This window comes from Podarcis liolepis (assembly GCF_965112155.1).
Source record: "Podarcis liolepis genome assembly, chromosome: 1".
NCBI lineage: Eukaryota > Metazoa > Chordata > Lepidosauria > Squamata > Lacertidae > Podarcis > Podarcis liolepis.
The window spans coordinates 5,659,175-5,674,639 of NC_139554.1; the positions used below are offsets into that span (position 1 = coordinate 5,659,175).

Consider the following 15,465-nt stretch of genomic DNA (forward strand, 5'->3'; position numbering starts at 1 on the left):
AGCGTTTGACGGAGGAGCGGATAACTAAGGGCAAAGAGGAAGGGAAGAAAGGGCATCTGCGGGGGCTTCGCTGGCCCCTGGCGGGCATGCGCGTGGTTCGTTCGCGCAGGCGCTGTGGACCGACAACAAAGAGGGACTGAGGCGGCGGCGGCGGCGCCTCTCCCTCCCCGATGGCTGCCGCGTTTCTGGTGGCGCTGTACGAGTACTCGCCCCTCTTCTACATCTCCGTCGTCTTCATCTGCTTCCTGGTCACCAGCGGCCTGGTCATGGGCTGGTCAGTGGGGAGCGGGGGGGGGGTCAGAGGTCACGGGGGGAGGGGGAGGGGGAGGAAGGAGGAGGGGGTCCAGGGCTTGGCTGGGGGGGGGGAGATATTTATTCCAGTGAATGGAGGGGGGTAAGTGGGAGATGGGGAGCTGTGGAGGGAGGGAGGCATATTATTATTATGACAGTATTATTATTATTATTATTATTATTATTATTATTATTATTATTATCATTATTATTTATTATTTATTTCTCTCCTCCCAGACAGAGACTCAAGGCGGCTTTCAAAAATTGAAAATAAACACAGATTAAAAGGGGGAAAGCCATAAAACACATAGAAAAATAGTCGTTAGAGGCGTAATAAAGCTCTAAGGGGGTGAGGGGGTCTGCATCTGGGAAAGTGGGGGGGGATGCTGCTATAATAATAATTATAATATAATATATTATATTAATAATAAATTTATTTATTATATTTAGCCCACCCTGGCTGGGGTTCCCTAGACTTCCCCAGACTGGGTGGCTTCCAACAAAAGATTAAAAATACATTAAACCATCAGTCATTAAAAACTTCGCTATCCAGCACTGCCTTCAGATCTCTTCTAAATGTTAGGTAGTTGTTTATCTTTTTGACATCTGGTGGGAGGGCGTTCCACAGGGCGGGTGCCACTACCGAGAAGGCCCTCTGCCTGGTTCCCTGTAGCTTTCCTTCTCGCAGTGAGGGAACCGCCAGAAAGCCCTCGGCGCTGGACCTCAGTGTCTGGGCTGAACGATGGGGGTGGAGATGCTCCTTCAGGTATATTATTATTATTATTATTATTATTATTATTATTATTATTACTTCTCTCCTCCCAGACAGAGACTCAAGGCTGCTTTCACAAATTGAAAACAAACACTGATAAAATGAGGAAAGCCATAAAACATGTAGAAAGATAGTCATTAGAAACGTAATAAAGCTCTAAGGGGATAAGGGGCTGCTACATCTGGGAAAGTGGGAAAAGGATGCTAGATTGTGGTAGCATAGATTGTGGTTGTTGTTGTTATTTATTGTTCCGATACCTCCCTTTAGCTGAGGATCATGGGGTGGTTTACAATATAAAAACACAAAAATACATATTTATACCCTGCCTTTCCCAATGACAGGGACTTTCCCCATGCCAGGCAGCTTAGAAGCAAATGTAAGAACAACTGAAAACATGAGAGGGGAAACACTAATTTAAAAGCAATTTGAAAATGATACAATATATCTACACACTGACACAAATATATATAAATCTATGAAATCCATACATTTAGTGCGGACAGAGGGGCATACTGTAACATTTAACATGAACCCCACCTGAAGTGTCCAAGGACCTTGACCCTAGCCCACAATATGCTATTCCAGTCAAACTTAACAACAGTCTTTTGAGTAGGATAATTTTGAGACCCACATAGCTGCAAAACATGGAGGTGCACAATTTTATTTTTCATTACGGGGGGTGAGTGGATTGCATTTTTAACAGGAGGGAGCAAATAAGAGTGGTAGCCCAGCCCTGTGGTAAAATCCACATGCAGAGGGTCCGTTTCATCGAGGAGCAAATACAACAGGGTTGAAGATTGAGTCATTTTGTTTTAAGACAGTTGTTGCTTTTTGGCTGTACCTTCACCAGATTTGACTGTTGTTAATATTAAGCGTTTCTGTTGATTTTATTTCGTGCTGCTTAGGTTTGGGTGGGACGTCCCCGTGATTCTGAGAAATTCAGACGAAGCTGAATCGACTGTGAAAGTGTCCCAGAAACAGATGCGACAAGTGAAAAACCCATTCAGCTTGGAAATAAAAAACCTGGAAACGGCTTCAGTTGCAAGTCAGTAGATTGTGTGTTTTGGTTGCTGTTCAAATTTTCTCCCTCCTCCCCCTTCCCTGCTCTGCCAAGCGCTGGCTATCGATTTAGCAACTATCCCTGTTAGACCCTTTTAACAGAAATGAGCTGACCCAGTTTAAGCTGGCCCCTGCAAAGAGATTATTGCTTCCTTGATCTGCTTGACTATATTTATTTCTTCTAGCATATGGTCATGTAGAGGAGATACACCATGTACTGTGAACTGGCATTCTTGCTCTGAACGTGGCAGCATGAAAACGCCACTAATCTCATGGATACCTGTGCTCTGTGCCAGAGGGATGACAGGATGCAAACCCATTAACAGGGATCAGAGCAAAGGCCCCTTTATTCCAGCATCCTGTTCTCCGGGTCTGTGTGTCACAGCTGCGCAGAAGAGCTCCCCTAGTGAATTGTTAGATAGCTGCCACCAAGTGACAATCGCAACGCATTTTGGGCTTGATCGTTCTTCTCCAGGAGACAAACAATCTAAATGTGCTTCGAACTTAGTCCCACTCAAAGAAGTTGCATGTTTTATGAAGTTAAAAAGGTAAAGGTACCTCTGACCGTTAGGTCCAGTCGCGAACAAATCTGGGGTTACGCGCTCATCTCGCTCTATAGGCCGAGGGAGCCGGCGTTTGTCCGCAGACGGCTTTCCGAGTCACGTGGCCAGCATAACTAAGCTTCTTCTGGCGAACCAGAGCAGTGCACAAAAACGCCGTTTGCCTTCCCGCTGGAGCGGTACCTATTTATCTACTTGCACTTTTGGGCGTGCTTTCAAACTGCTAGGTTGTCAGGAGCTGGGACAGAGCAATGGGAGCTCACCCTATCACAGGGATTCAAACCGCCGACCTTCTGATCGGCAAGCCCTAGGCTCTGTGGTTTAGATCACAGCGCCACCCGCGTCCCCCTTTATGAAGTTAGTTTCTATGAAATAAGATTTTGGGTGCTCCTCACACATGCAAGTTTTCTGTGGTGGTCTCACCAAGTCGCTGGCTTCCAAATGGCAAACTGTTTATTTTTCCCATCTAATCTGGATTTACTGTTTACGGGGGAAATCCAGTAAAAAAAAAAAATTTTTTTTTTAATCCATTGGCATTTCAAAAACCTGGTGGCAAATTCATCCGTTGTCTGGAAAAGCCCTTTCATCGCCTGAAGAATTGCTGTCAAGCATGAAAGATTTAGGGACTTGGTGATTTTCATCAAAAACGATGCTTTTCCTGCTACATAGTTATTTGGAATTGACATAATGGGTTTCCCCCCAACCTTTGGACCTTTCAGTTTTCAAAACTCCTGTTTGTGACTCCATGTTCTTTTCTTTCCCCTCTCTTCATAAGATGGCATAACGCTGGTGCCTGATTGCCTGGAAGACTGCCTCCTTACGTGCTACTGGGGCTGCAGCGTGCAGAAGATCCACGAAGCTCTGCAGAAACATGCTTACTGCTTTCGAATAAAAACGCCACAGGCCTTTGAGGATGCAGTGTATGACGAGTATCTCTACCGCCAGCAGTATTGGTATCCTTTGATCAGAGTCGCGTATCTTTGGCTTTGTAGAGTTGCAGAATCTTGGAACAGCTCTGCTTCTAAGCAAATCATCTAAAGCAGGTTTCTAGCCCCAATGGATCTAGCAAAAAGTTGAGAAAGCCAGGAGAGGAGATTCCAGAGAATGGGTGTCTAGTGCCCTTACTGCCCATCAGTCTTCCTTGTACTTAGTCTATTTAAAATCAACAGCCTCATTATTTAGAATGTAAACCTCATTCTTGAAAGGTTTTGAGGTCCATTTCCCCTTTCACAGGACAAGAGTGGGCTGCAGTTTGGAAGTCTTCCTTTTCGCTGCACATAGAAATGAATGTGTAAATTGGAGAATTAACTTGAATGCAAGAATACCTTTTGGCTCTAGGTACTTAATTCTTTGGAAGCTGCCTGCCATAGCTCTCTTTCCTCTTAACTCGCTGCTTGGCTGCCACTAAACAGCTGATCAGCAGAACGTAAAGCAGCCCCTTTGGCCATATGCCCTGCTACTACATGCACTCCTTCACTATCATGGAAAGCCAATGGACATGTTTAACTATTGTATTCTCTTGGTCTGCTTTGGGGGAGATAACATAGCTCAGTGGTAGAGGGTCTGCTTTGCATGCAAAAAGTCCCAGGTTCAATCCATGGCAGCTGCCAATCATTGTCAACAGTACGGGACTAGATGGACCAATGGTTTGGTTCGATGCAAGACAGCTTCCTTTGTAGCAGTTGCACAATCAAAGGAGCAGGATAACTCCTCAATCTTTTGTCAGCCCTTGGATGCTGATGGTTGTCTGCCATAACAAATGTGGTCTAAACCACTGAGCATCTTGGGCTTGCCGATCAGAAGGTTGGCGGTTCGAATGCCTGCGACAGAGTGAGCTCCCGTTGCTCTGTCCGAGCTCCTGCCAACCTAGCAGTTCAAAAGCACACCAGTACAAGTAGATAAATAGGTACCGCTGCAGCGGGAAGGTAAACAGCATTCTGTGCGCTCTGGCACTCGTCACAGTGTTCCATTGCACCAGAAGCAGTTTAGTCCTGCTGGCCACATGACCCGGAAAGCTAGCTGTGGACCAACGCCGGCTCCCTCGGCCTGAAAACGAGATGAGCGCCGCAACTCCATAGTCGCCTTTGACTGGACTTAACAGTCCCGGGGCTCTTTACCTTTGCCATAACAAATATAAATTCTAGTCCATAGTAACTTAGATCTTGCACTAATAAAAGGCAAATTGTGATTGGGCCCAATTTTGTAAACAAAGCAGATTTGCCTGCATTTGCTAATCTTCCATAATTCATTCTTGGTTTTTGCATAATTTATTCTCTCCACGTTAACCACAGGGAGTGGCAGTCATGCAGAGCACAGAGGCCACCTCCCTGTGGCTACTGGAAATCTTAAAAAGTGTGGCGGGGGGACCCAAACCCTTGAGATTAATCAGGTATAATCTGATCCCTACTCTCCATGCAGCAAGTTTCTCTGAAGTCAGTGAGACTTTGAAATACACATGTGTAGGATTGCCCTGACAGAGGCTGAACTTTGTAACAAATGCTAAATTCCGTGCTTGTAACAGATGGAACGCAACACAGTTCGTCTGTGCCGGGTAAAGCCAAGTTTGATGCTAGATACATGAGTGCATCTTGAGCCTCAGCCTGTCCAAGAACATCTGTGACACAAACATTGCATTTGTCTTTATTTGCGGTTCTGTTCCTTGACACAAACAAAGCATCAAGACATCTGACAAAGCAGGGAAGCACTGCCAGGTACCCGAAGAGACACAAATCATTGACTTTGGCCCCGTGCCCAGATCTCGGTACCCGCTAGTTGCACTGCTGACGCTGGAGGATGAAGGCAACAGAGAAATATATGACATTGTAGGTAACCTCTTTCTTGAGAAAAGGAACTGGGACAGGAGTTTGCTTTGAATTGTCTGTGAAAAATTGCCGTCAAACAGAGTTGGCAGGGGACTTGCTTTTGCTTTTCGTCATAGCTGTTGGTGTGTGCTAATATTATTCCTTCTTTAAAATGACATCTCCTCCTGGATCCTTGGATTAGATAAGGGAAAAAATTAGTTATTAGAGAGCTTGCCACATCCCACAGATTGAGAAGCTAGGTCTGTTTTAGTCTGCTGGAAATAGTCACAAAGTTCATTACCCATCACTTCACATGCATAAGTTTTACCTGGGTGGACCTGAAATTTGGGTAGGCGATTAATGAAATTGAACTGGTTTACTTAATTTGCCTTCGTATAAGGCAGAATTACTACCATCGGGGATTTCACTAGACTCAGAGTAGGAAACCTGATGACTGCAATGATTTCTGTATGAAGTAATAAAATGAAGGTTGTATAGTTCACTTTTAAAATCATCCACTCTGAGGTGCTTTAAAAACAAAACAAACTTTTAGATACAGTTGTATTCTATTTGGAACATTTTTACAGTGGTGCCCCGCAAGACGAATGCCTCGCAAGACGGAAAACCCGCTAGACAAAAGAGTTTTCCGTTTTGGAGGTGCTTCGCAAAACAAATCTCCTATGGGCTTGCTTCGCAAGACGACAATGTCTTGCGAGTTCCTGCTGGTTCCCCCCCCTTTTTCTAAGCCGCTAAGCCGCTTATCAGCTGATCCGATCAGCAGATAAGCCGCTAAAAGCAGCTAAAAGCCGCTAATAGCGCTAAGCCGCTTATCAGCTGATCCGATCAGCAGATAAGCTGCTAAAAGCCGCTAATAGAGCCAGTGTGGTGTAGTGGTTAAGAGCGGTAGTCACGTAATCTGGGGAACCGGGTTCGCATCTCCGCTCCTCCACATGCAGCTGCTGGGTGACCTTGGGCCAGTCACACTTCTTTGAAGTCTCTCAGCCCCACTCACCTCACAGAGTGTTTGTTGTGGGGGAGGAAGGGAAAGGAGAATGTTAGCCGCTTTGAGACTCCTTAAAGGGAGTGAAAGGCGGGATATCAAATCCAAACTCTTCTTCTTCTTCTTCTAATAGCGCTAAGCCGCTTATCAGCTGATCCGATCAGCAGATAAACCGCTAAAAGCCGCTAATAGCACTAATCCGCTAATCCTTCAATGGGCTTGCTTTGCAAGACGAAAAAAACCGCTAGACGAAGAGAATCACAGAACGGATTCTTTTCGTCTTGCGAGGCACCACTGTATAATTGCAATGATTTTATTCGTTTCTGTAACTATTGTATATCATTGTAACCATTTCTGGGACTTCATGTTAAAATCTTTCTAGTGGTTAATAAATCTTTTGAGATTTATCACTAGCCCTTAAAAACAGGCAACCTAAACAAAGACGTGTAGCAGCAAATAAAATCAATAGTTAAGGCAAGCCATTAAAATTGAGGAAGGAATTTTGCCCCTCCGCTTAAAATGATGTAATATGAAAGGCCGCGTATAAATTTCAATGCTCTCGGGGTGGGTTTGTATGCGCTGTGTAATATATTAGTAAAAATCGATGGCTGTGTGGCAGAACGAATATTGGAATATGAACCCAAAGTGATCAAGGCAATTCTAAACAAGATATGGGTATTAGCTCCTTGGAAATGACGATTAAGGACTGTTTGATTATTTCACCATCTACAATGCCTTGTTTTTAAGTTCTTCACAGTCGGGTTGGATGTTGTTTGAATAATAAGCAGCATAGAATTCAAATGTTTTCTTTTCTTTTCATAGATTTCTATGGTATCTATAATTCACGTTACTGATGACAGTTACAGGCTTTCCTGTCGAATCCTGTATCAGTATCTCCTCATGGCCCAGGGTCAATTTCATGATCTAAAGGTAAGCTTTGGGATTTGTGGTGCGTTTTACATCTCAAAAGGGGCTGGAAATAACTGCTTCGGTTTGTATCAGGCCAGTTGCCCATCCTGTCCAATATTAACGCTGTTGAGTATGATAGCCATGTTCAAATATATAAAAGGATGTCACATAGAGGAGGGAGAAAGGTTGTTTTCTGCTGCTCCAGAGAAGCGGACACGGAGCAATGGATCCAAACTACAAGAAAGAAGATTCCACCTAAACATTAGGAAGAACTTCCTGACAGTAAGAGCTGTTCGACAGTGGAATTTGCTGCCAAGGAGTGTGGTGGAGTCTCCTCCTTTGGAGGTCTTTAAGCAGAGGCTTGACAACCATATGTCAGGAGTGCTCTGATGGTGTTTCCTGCTTGGCAGGGGGTTGGACTCGATGGCCCTTGTGGTCTCTTCCAACTCTATGATTCTATGTTTCTATGAGTAGCAGCAGCTCTCCAGAGACTTAGGCAGATCATTTCCTAGGACTGCTAACGCCGTTCTTGGGCTTGGGAGATGCTTGGGCTTGGGTGTAGAGCAGGGTGCCCCTGGGTCACCGATCTGTGCATTTTCCTCTAGTTTACTTCTGCAACCCAGAAATGCCAATTCCGCAACTGTAGAGTGATCAAAACGCATTTTTGCAAATGCAGTTGGTTGCAACCCAGGCATGCAGCAGAACGAGATGAGATAATGGACTGTAGGTGACTCGTCACATTTTTGAATTCTCCCCCTTTGTAAAACACTACCTGCAAGTAAAAAATATAGAATATTCATAATAATTTTATTATTTATACCCCGCCCATCTGGCTGGGTTTCCTCAGCCACTCTGGGAGGCTTCCAGTAAAATAGAAAACCACAATAAAACGTCGAACGTTAAAAACTCCCCGATACAGGAATGCCTTCATGTGTCTTCTGAAAGTTGTGTAGTTCTCTGTCTCCTTGACATCTGATGGGAGGCTGTTTTATTATTAATAAAATAAAATTATAATCTCCTTAGGAAGATTTTAGCCTTGGTCTCCCTTGCTTCCTGTTTGTAGCTTTCCTCTTGCACGATCCTTTCCGCATAGGGGAACACTTAAAAAATAGTATTGCCTACATGCAATCTGAAGTGGTGCAGGCTGTTTCTATTACCTAATCCTACAGTGCATGGAGGCCAAGTTACATTTCTCTTGCTAGAAACCCGGGGAAATTTGGGAAATGTTATATACATGCACGATGCAGTTTTTTAAAGCACAATTTTGTAAGCAATGTGAACTAAATCCTCTTCTGGGACCTCTCTAGGTTAGGGGACCTGAAGCTTAAGTTTCATTAGTTTCAAAGCAGAGTCTCCCCATGGCATATTTTGAAAATATGTAACTTCACAGATAATTCTTAACGAGCAGTTGATAGATTTATAGTCCTTTTATTACAGCGTCATGCTGCAAGCACAAGCACACAGCTCTCCGCAAGGAGGGCAGTTGGCTAGTCTAATCCGACTTCCGCAGCATTTTAGGCACCAACAGGAAGTTCCTTCCTCCCTCTGACTCCTTTGCTTTAGCTAATGGGGCCTCCCGCTGCCACCCCACGATTTCTGTTCTCATCCTGAAGCAAAGTTCTTAAGCCGAGGTACTATTTCTGTGTTAGTGGAGTCTGTAAGCTGAAGCGTCTGTAACCCGAGGTACCACTGTATTGTGCCTAAACGTTTATCTCTTTTCTCCCTGCCTCTTCCCGTTCCCAACCCCTAGCAACTGTTCATGTCTGCCAACAGCAACGCCTCATCTTTAAGCAGCCCTCCCTCGGGTGACAGGACAGAGGACCGCGTCCTCCTTGAGAAAGCCGGGCTGGCTGAGGACGAGGCGGACCTGCCAGATGAAAACAGCAAGGACTGCATCGTCTGCCAGAACAGGGCTGTCAACTGGGTGCTCCTCCCTTGCCGGCACACCTGCCTGTGCGACGAATGCGTGAAATACTTCAAGCAGTGCCCAATGTGCCGGCAGTTTGTTGGGGAGTCCTTTCCCCTGTGCGGCCGAGAAGTGTGAAGAACTGGGGGCAGAAGGACAGAGCGGTGTGTACTTTTATCCAGGCAGAGAGAGAGGAGAAATTCATGTAAAGAGTTGACAAGATGAGTTTGGACCTTCTGGAATAGTACCGAAGACCTTCCCTTCCCTTCCACTTGAACTTTGGTGGCTGGTTGTCTGGCCAGCTCTAAAGCAAGGTTGGCACTGTCAGCATTGCCCTTGAGCCAGTGCCACCAACTGGACTCACACATTTCAGCCCCGAGTGGGCTAGGCGAGCTGGGTAGCACTTCCAGAGACCACCTTCTGCACAGGAACTGGTCAAAGTGCTGTGAATTCACAGCTTAGAGTTGTGAGCACCGAATTCACTCCCACAAGAAGACAGTCGTCGCACAGCAGAGTATAGCAGAGCATAAACGACTCGGAAAGCAGCTCTGTAGTATATCTTCTTTATTCTGTCTACAACTATAATACACAACTATGTGCAGAGCTAAATGAGGTCTAAACGAAAATGCTGCACTGCACTGAGTGTCTGCAGCTGCTCTTAGCAGCAACCTTATCTATACACACGATCTCTCTCTAACACTCAGTCTCTCTCTCTCTCTCTCTCTCTCTCTCTCTCTCTGATGTAAGGCTGGAGCGGAATAAGTAGAGAGCAGAAACCGCCCCCTCCTCTCTGGAGAATCAGCAGAGAACATCAGCAGATTCTTGGATATGGGAGGGGTGAAATCTCCTCAGGCACCTTCCTTTAGCAGTGGATTTGATTTGGAAGCAACGGCGATGCTAAGGCTTGGGTTGCACTGCTGCCTCCACCTCCCGCAACAGTGCAAACAGTGTAATGCCTGTGCGCATTACAGGCAGAAACAGTGCTTTGAACTCTGTAGAAAGGATATCTCTTTGTATGTGCACATAAATTTATTGGGTATTTTCACGACACTTTTCACCGAGAAGTTTCTCTCAACAGACTGATGTGGAGAAAGAGGAAATATCCCCTGACAACACTTAATTTGTATTTATGTTCTTGTGTGTGTGTGTTTTAAATTGCTGTCAGCCTGGTTTTCTACTTGATAGTAATGCTGCTCTTTTCAGTTGCAGCAAGTGGGGAGGGGGGGCAGAAGCAAATAAATAAAATAGAAAAAGAGTTTTTCTTGCAACTCTTCAGTAGGTCCACATATATTTTGTGTACAGTATCTCCTTGTGTCTGGTGTAAGCTGGGCAGTCAAGACTCGGGAGTCACTGGCAGGAATTGCAAAATGCTTGGGAGCACGCAAGACTTCATGTGCAGAGATTTGTTAATGCATGCGTAGTGCCAAACGTGAGTTGTCCCACCAATGATGAAAGTCTCCAAAGGGCAGTAATGACACAAAGGTGACATTGGTTGAAGATGAGATCCCGTTTTTGTTTGTTTTTGAGCATGGGACATTAGGTTGCCTGGACAACTGCAGATCAGTTCTGCTTAAAAGATGAAAGATCTTATGGAGTTCCTGTCCAATATGATTATTGTTTCCCAAGTCACAGTCCCTGCATAGGTCTTTAAAGCAGGTGTGGAAGACTTCTTTTTTTTTTTTTTAAATAAAATTTTTATTGGTTTTACAAAATTTTTTTAAAGAACAAACAAACACTTAAAAAGACAAACATACACGTATAATTTCATAACATATTTTCATAAACCTCTTTTCTTGGACTTCCCCATACCCCCCCCCCCTTTCTGCATCCCAATGTCCATAATTTTATAGCAACTCCCAATTGTTACTTTCCAACCTCTGTCATCTTAGTCCTTTATATTCTGGCCTTATATCCCTGTACCCCTTTGTTTCTAAAAACCACAACACTTTAACATTCATTAAGTTTATAATAGTCCTTAAGATAACTTTTAAATTTTCTCCATTCTTCTTCCACCGTCTCTTTTCGTTGGTCGCGAATTCTGCCTGTCATCTCGGCCAATGTCATATAGTCCATCACTTTCATCTGCCATTCTTCCAGAGTGGGTAGATCTTGTGTCTTCCAATACTTCGCGATAAGTATTCTTGCTGCTGTTGTAGCGTACATAAAAAAAGTTCTACCCCTCTTTGACACCAATTGGCCGACAATGCCCAAGAGAAAGGCCTCTGGCTTTTTAGGAAAAGTACATTTAAGTACCTTTTTCATTTCATTATAGATCATTTCCCAGAAAGCCTTAATCTTCGGGCACGTCCACCAAAGGTGGTAGAAGGTACCTTCAGTCTCTCTGCATTTCCAACATTTATTATCGGGCAGATGATAAATTTTTGCCAGCTTGACTGGGGTCATGTACCACCTGTAAACCATTTTCATAATATTTTCCTTTAAGGCATTACATGCCGTAAATTTGATACCAGTGTTCCATAACCATTCCCAGTCCGCTGACATGATGTTATGCCCAACATCCTGTGCCCACTTAATCATAGCCGATTTGACTGTTTCATCCTGTGTACTCCATTTCAGCAACAAGTTATACATTCTAGATAAATTCTTAGTATTGGGTTCTAACAATTCAATTTCTAGTTTTGATTTTTCCACCTGGAAACCAATTTTCCTGTCCTGTTTGAAAAACTCCATTATTTGACGATATTGAAACCAATTTTGCACTTTATGTTTCAATTTCTCATGACTTTGTAATTTGAACTTATCTCCATCTTGTTCCAAAATTTCCCAATACTTCGGCCATCCGACCTCCATATTGAGTTTCTTCACTGCTTTAGCCTCCACTGGTGACACCCATCTAGGGGTTTTGTTTTCCAACAGATCTTTATATCTTATCCAAACATTAAATAGTGCTTTTCTAACAATGTGGTTTTTGAAGGCACTATTGTCATACCATAGATATGCATGCCAACCGAAAGCATTGTTAAAACCTTCCAGATCCAAAATATCTGTGTTCTCGAGGAGCATCCATTCTTTCAGCCAGCAAAAAGCTGCTGCCTCATAGTACAATTTTAAGTCCGGCAGGGCAAAACCCCCTCTTTCTTTAGCGTCTGTCAATATTTTAAATTTAATTCTGGGCTTTTTGCCCTGCCAGACAAATTTCGAAATGTCTTTCTGCCACCTCTTAAAACATTCCATCTTGTCAAGGTGTGGAAGACTTCTTCCCCAAAAGGGCTGCATTCCCTCGTTGGCCATATTCTTGGTACCACATACTGGGGGTGGGGGCAGTGGCACAATGCCAGTATCTGCAGAACCCCATGGATGTGACTCCAGCCTTTGTATATAGTGGGTTGCAGTCTAACCATGAAGAAGTGGGCAGTTTCCACCCGTGTGCCCCCTTTCCATCTTCCTTGCAAGAGTCATTTTTGCCGTTTGGCTGCCCACCATTTTTAATGTTGCATTTCAAAATGCTGTAAGCTGCCCTGGGACCTTAGTGCCAAAGGCTAAATAGGGGCGCATTTAGTCCCCATGCTTGCAGTTCTTCACCTCTGCTTTCAAGTAATAAAATCAGTACCCTAGAAAACATCCTTTAACCATACTGCCAGATCCCTTAGAACTTAAAACGATGTGCTTCCGGGGGCTTTTTGTAACCTTCAGTCCAGGGCTGCTAGCTCTACACTTTATCCAAGACTTCTATTTCTACTTTAAGCCAAGCTGTTGTGGGCATCCGTCTGCCTCGAGAGACGGTGGAGTGTATCTCTGGGAGTGATGTCAAACAGCTGTGGTAGCACTGAAGTGACCTCCTTGGGGCGCAAGCATGGGTAGTGGGTCTGGAAGTCCTGGGGTGCCCAGACAACGAGATCCCCCTCCTGGCCTTACTGATGTGGTCCAAAGGAAAGCAGAGCAAGACATTTGGCAGCAGCTTGGCGTCAGGAGTTGGCCTTCTGGCGGTTCCCTCACTGCAAGTGATGTGAGGTTACAGGGAACCAGGCAGAGGGCCTTCTCGGTGGTGGCACCCACCCTGTGGAACGCCCTCCCATCAGATGCCAAGGAGATAGACAACTATCTTACTTCTAAAAGACACCTGAAGGCGGCCCTGTTCAGGGAAGTTTTTAATGTTTAATGCTGTATTGTGTTTTTAACATTCGGTTGGGAGCTGCCCAGAATGGCTGGGGGAAATCCAGCCAGATGGGCAGGGTATAAATAATAAAAATTTATTTTTATTTATTTGCATTGTACCACTGCCCACCTCCCCAGTAGGTGGTAGCTGGAAGATTGCCCACAAGGAAATCTGGCAGAAAAGGCTCTCCACACCTGCTTTAAAGACAAAAGCAGAGACTGAATTGGGAGACAATCAGCATATTGGACAGGAACTGCGTAAGACTTCAAGGCGTGCAAAACTGCTATTATGATTCCTCAGTGAGGCAGAAATCATCACCATCATCATCATTGTGTGTGTGTGTGCGTTTGGCTTGTAGTTCCTTGCCCCTGGTAGCATTCCCACATGTCGGGTGTCGCCAGCTGCTGATACAGCCCTATCCGTCTGCTGTTTCGGCAGCCTCTTGGGGCTGCACCTGAGCTGTCGACGTCTAGGCTCAGGAAACGGCTCCTTGCTTGCAACATGGCATGAGAGAATGAGCTGCAGCTCCTCCAACAGATGGCTGCCGTCATGTTGGCAAGGCAAGGTTTCATGTTTGCGTAATTAGTCGCATGTCATATTGAAAGGGAAGGCCTGTTTGCATGCAAGAGACCTTCACGTGGTTCTTGGAGTTAAGAGGCAAACTTGTTTGGGGGAGATGCGGCTTCTTTCCAGTTCCTCCTGAAAAAATGTCGACAGGGCTAAGAATAATAATAATAATTTATTCATTCATTCCCCGCCCATCTGGCTGGGTTTCCCCAGCCACTCTGGGCGGCTTCCAACAAAAGATTAAAAATACATTAAAACATCAGACATTAAAAACTTCCCTAAACATAGCTGCCTTCAGGAAATAAGGTGGCAAGAAGTTGTCAGTCGCGTTCCCATCATGGAGGTTTATATGATAGGCTTCCAATAATAAATAATAATTTTTCTTTATATCCCGCCCTCCCCAGCCGAAGCAGGGCTCAGGGCGGCTAACAACAATAAAATAGTACAACATTCTAAAATCAGTTCATTATAAAATTAATTCAACTCAAATTGATGGCAACCATTAGGCTAAAGTTCTATGAAGATTGCCAAAGGAAGGAGTCAGGCTGTGCCCTGACCAAAGGCCTGGTGGAACAGCTCTGTCTTGCAGGCCCTGCAGAAAGATGTCAAGTCCCGCCGGGCCCCAGTCTCTTGTGACAGAGCGCTCCACCAGATTGGAGCCACAGCCAAAAAAGCCCTGGCTCTAGTTGAGGCCAGCCTAACCCCTCTGTGGCCTGGGACCTTCAGGATGTTCCGGTGACACCTTGCCGTCCCCTCGGAATAAGACAGCACTTGGGGACATGGCTCAGTAGCAGAGCACATGCTTTCCAGGTGCAGTATACTGTCAGATCTTCAGTTAAAAGGGTGAAGCAGAAGACTTCTGCAAGAATGCCTAGATAGCTACTGCCAGCACCTCTCAGGTGGGCGCCATTGCCATTCTAAGAGAGGGAGGCATTCACAGGGGAGTTCTTTTTCTGGGATATGCCACCAAAGCTCGCTTCTTGTGGTTTAGTCATGTCTGACTCTTCATGACCCCCTGACCAGAGCACGCCAGGCACTCCTGTCTTCCACTGCCTCCCACAGTTTGGTCAAACTCATGCTGTAGCTTCGAGAACACTGTCCCACTATCTCGTCCTCTATCATCCCCTTCTCCTTATGCCCTCCATCTTTCCCAACATCAGGGTCTTTTCCAGGGAGTCTTCTCTTCTCATGTGGTGGCCAATGTCTTGGAGCCTCAGCTTCAGGCGATTCAGTCCTTCCAGTGAGCACTCAGGGCTGATTTTCTTCAGAATGGATAGGTTGGATCTTCTTGCAGTCCATGGGACTCTCCAGAGTCTCCTCCAGCACCAGAATTCAAAAGCATCCATTCTCCAGCAATCAGTCTTCTTTATGGTCCAGTTCCCACTTCCATACATCACTACTGTACTGGGAAAACCATAGCTTTAATGATACGGACGGCAAGGTGATGTCTCTGCTTTTTAAGATACTGTCTAGGTTTGTCATT

At 45.0% G+C, this 15,465-nt stretch overlaps 1 protein-coding gene across 1 annotated transcript; it reads left to right on the top strand.

The window, feature by feature from the left end:
* On the top strand, nt 1–10,586 carry CGRRF1 (cell growth regulator with ring finger domain 1). Its single transcript, XM_083515947.1, has 6 exons — nt 1–274; nt 1,969–2,108; nt 3,458–3,635; nt 5,357–5,504; nt 7,306–7,413; nt 9,143–10,586. Exons 1-6 carry the CDS (start codon nt 171–173, stop codon nt 9,434–9,436), a joined length of 972 nt encoding a protein of 323 aa, XP_083372073.1. The 5' UTR covers nt 1–170; the 3' UTR covers nt 9,437–10,586.
* The last annotated feature ends 4,879 nt before the right edge of the window (nt 10,587–15,465 follow it).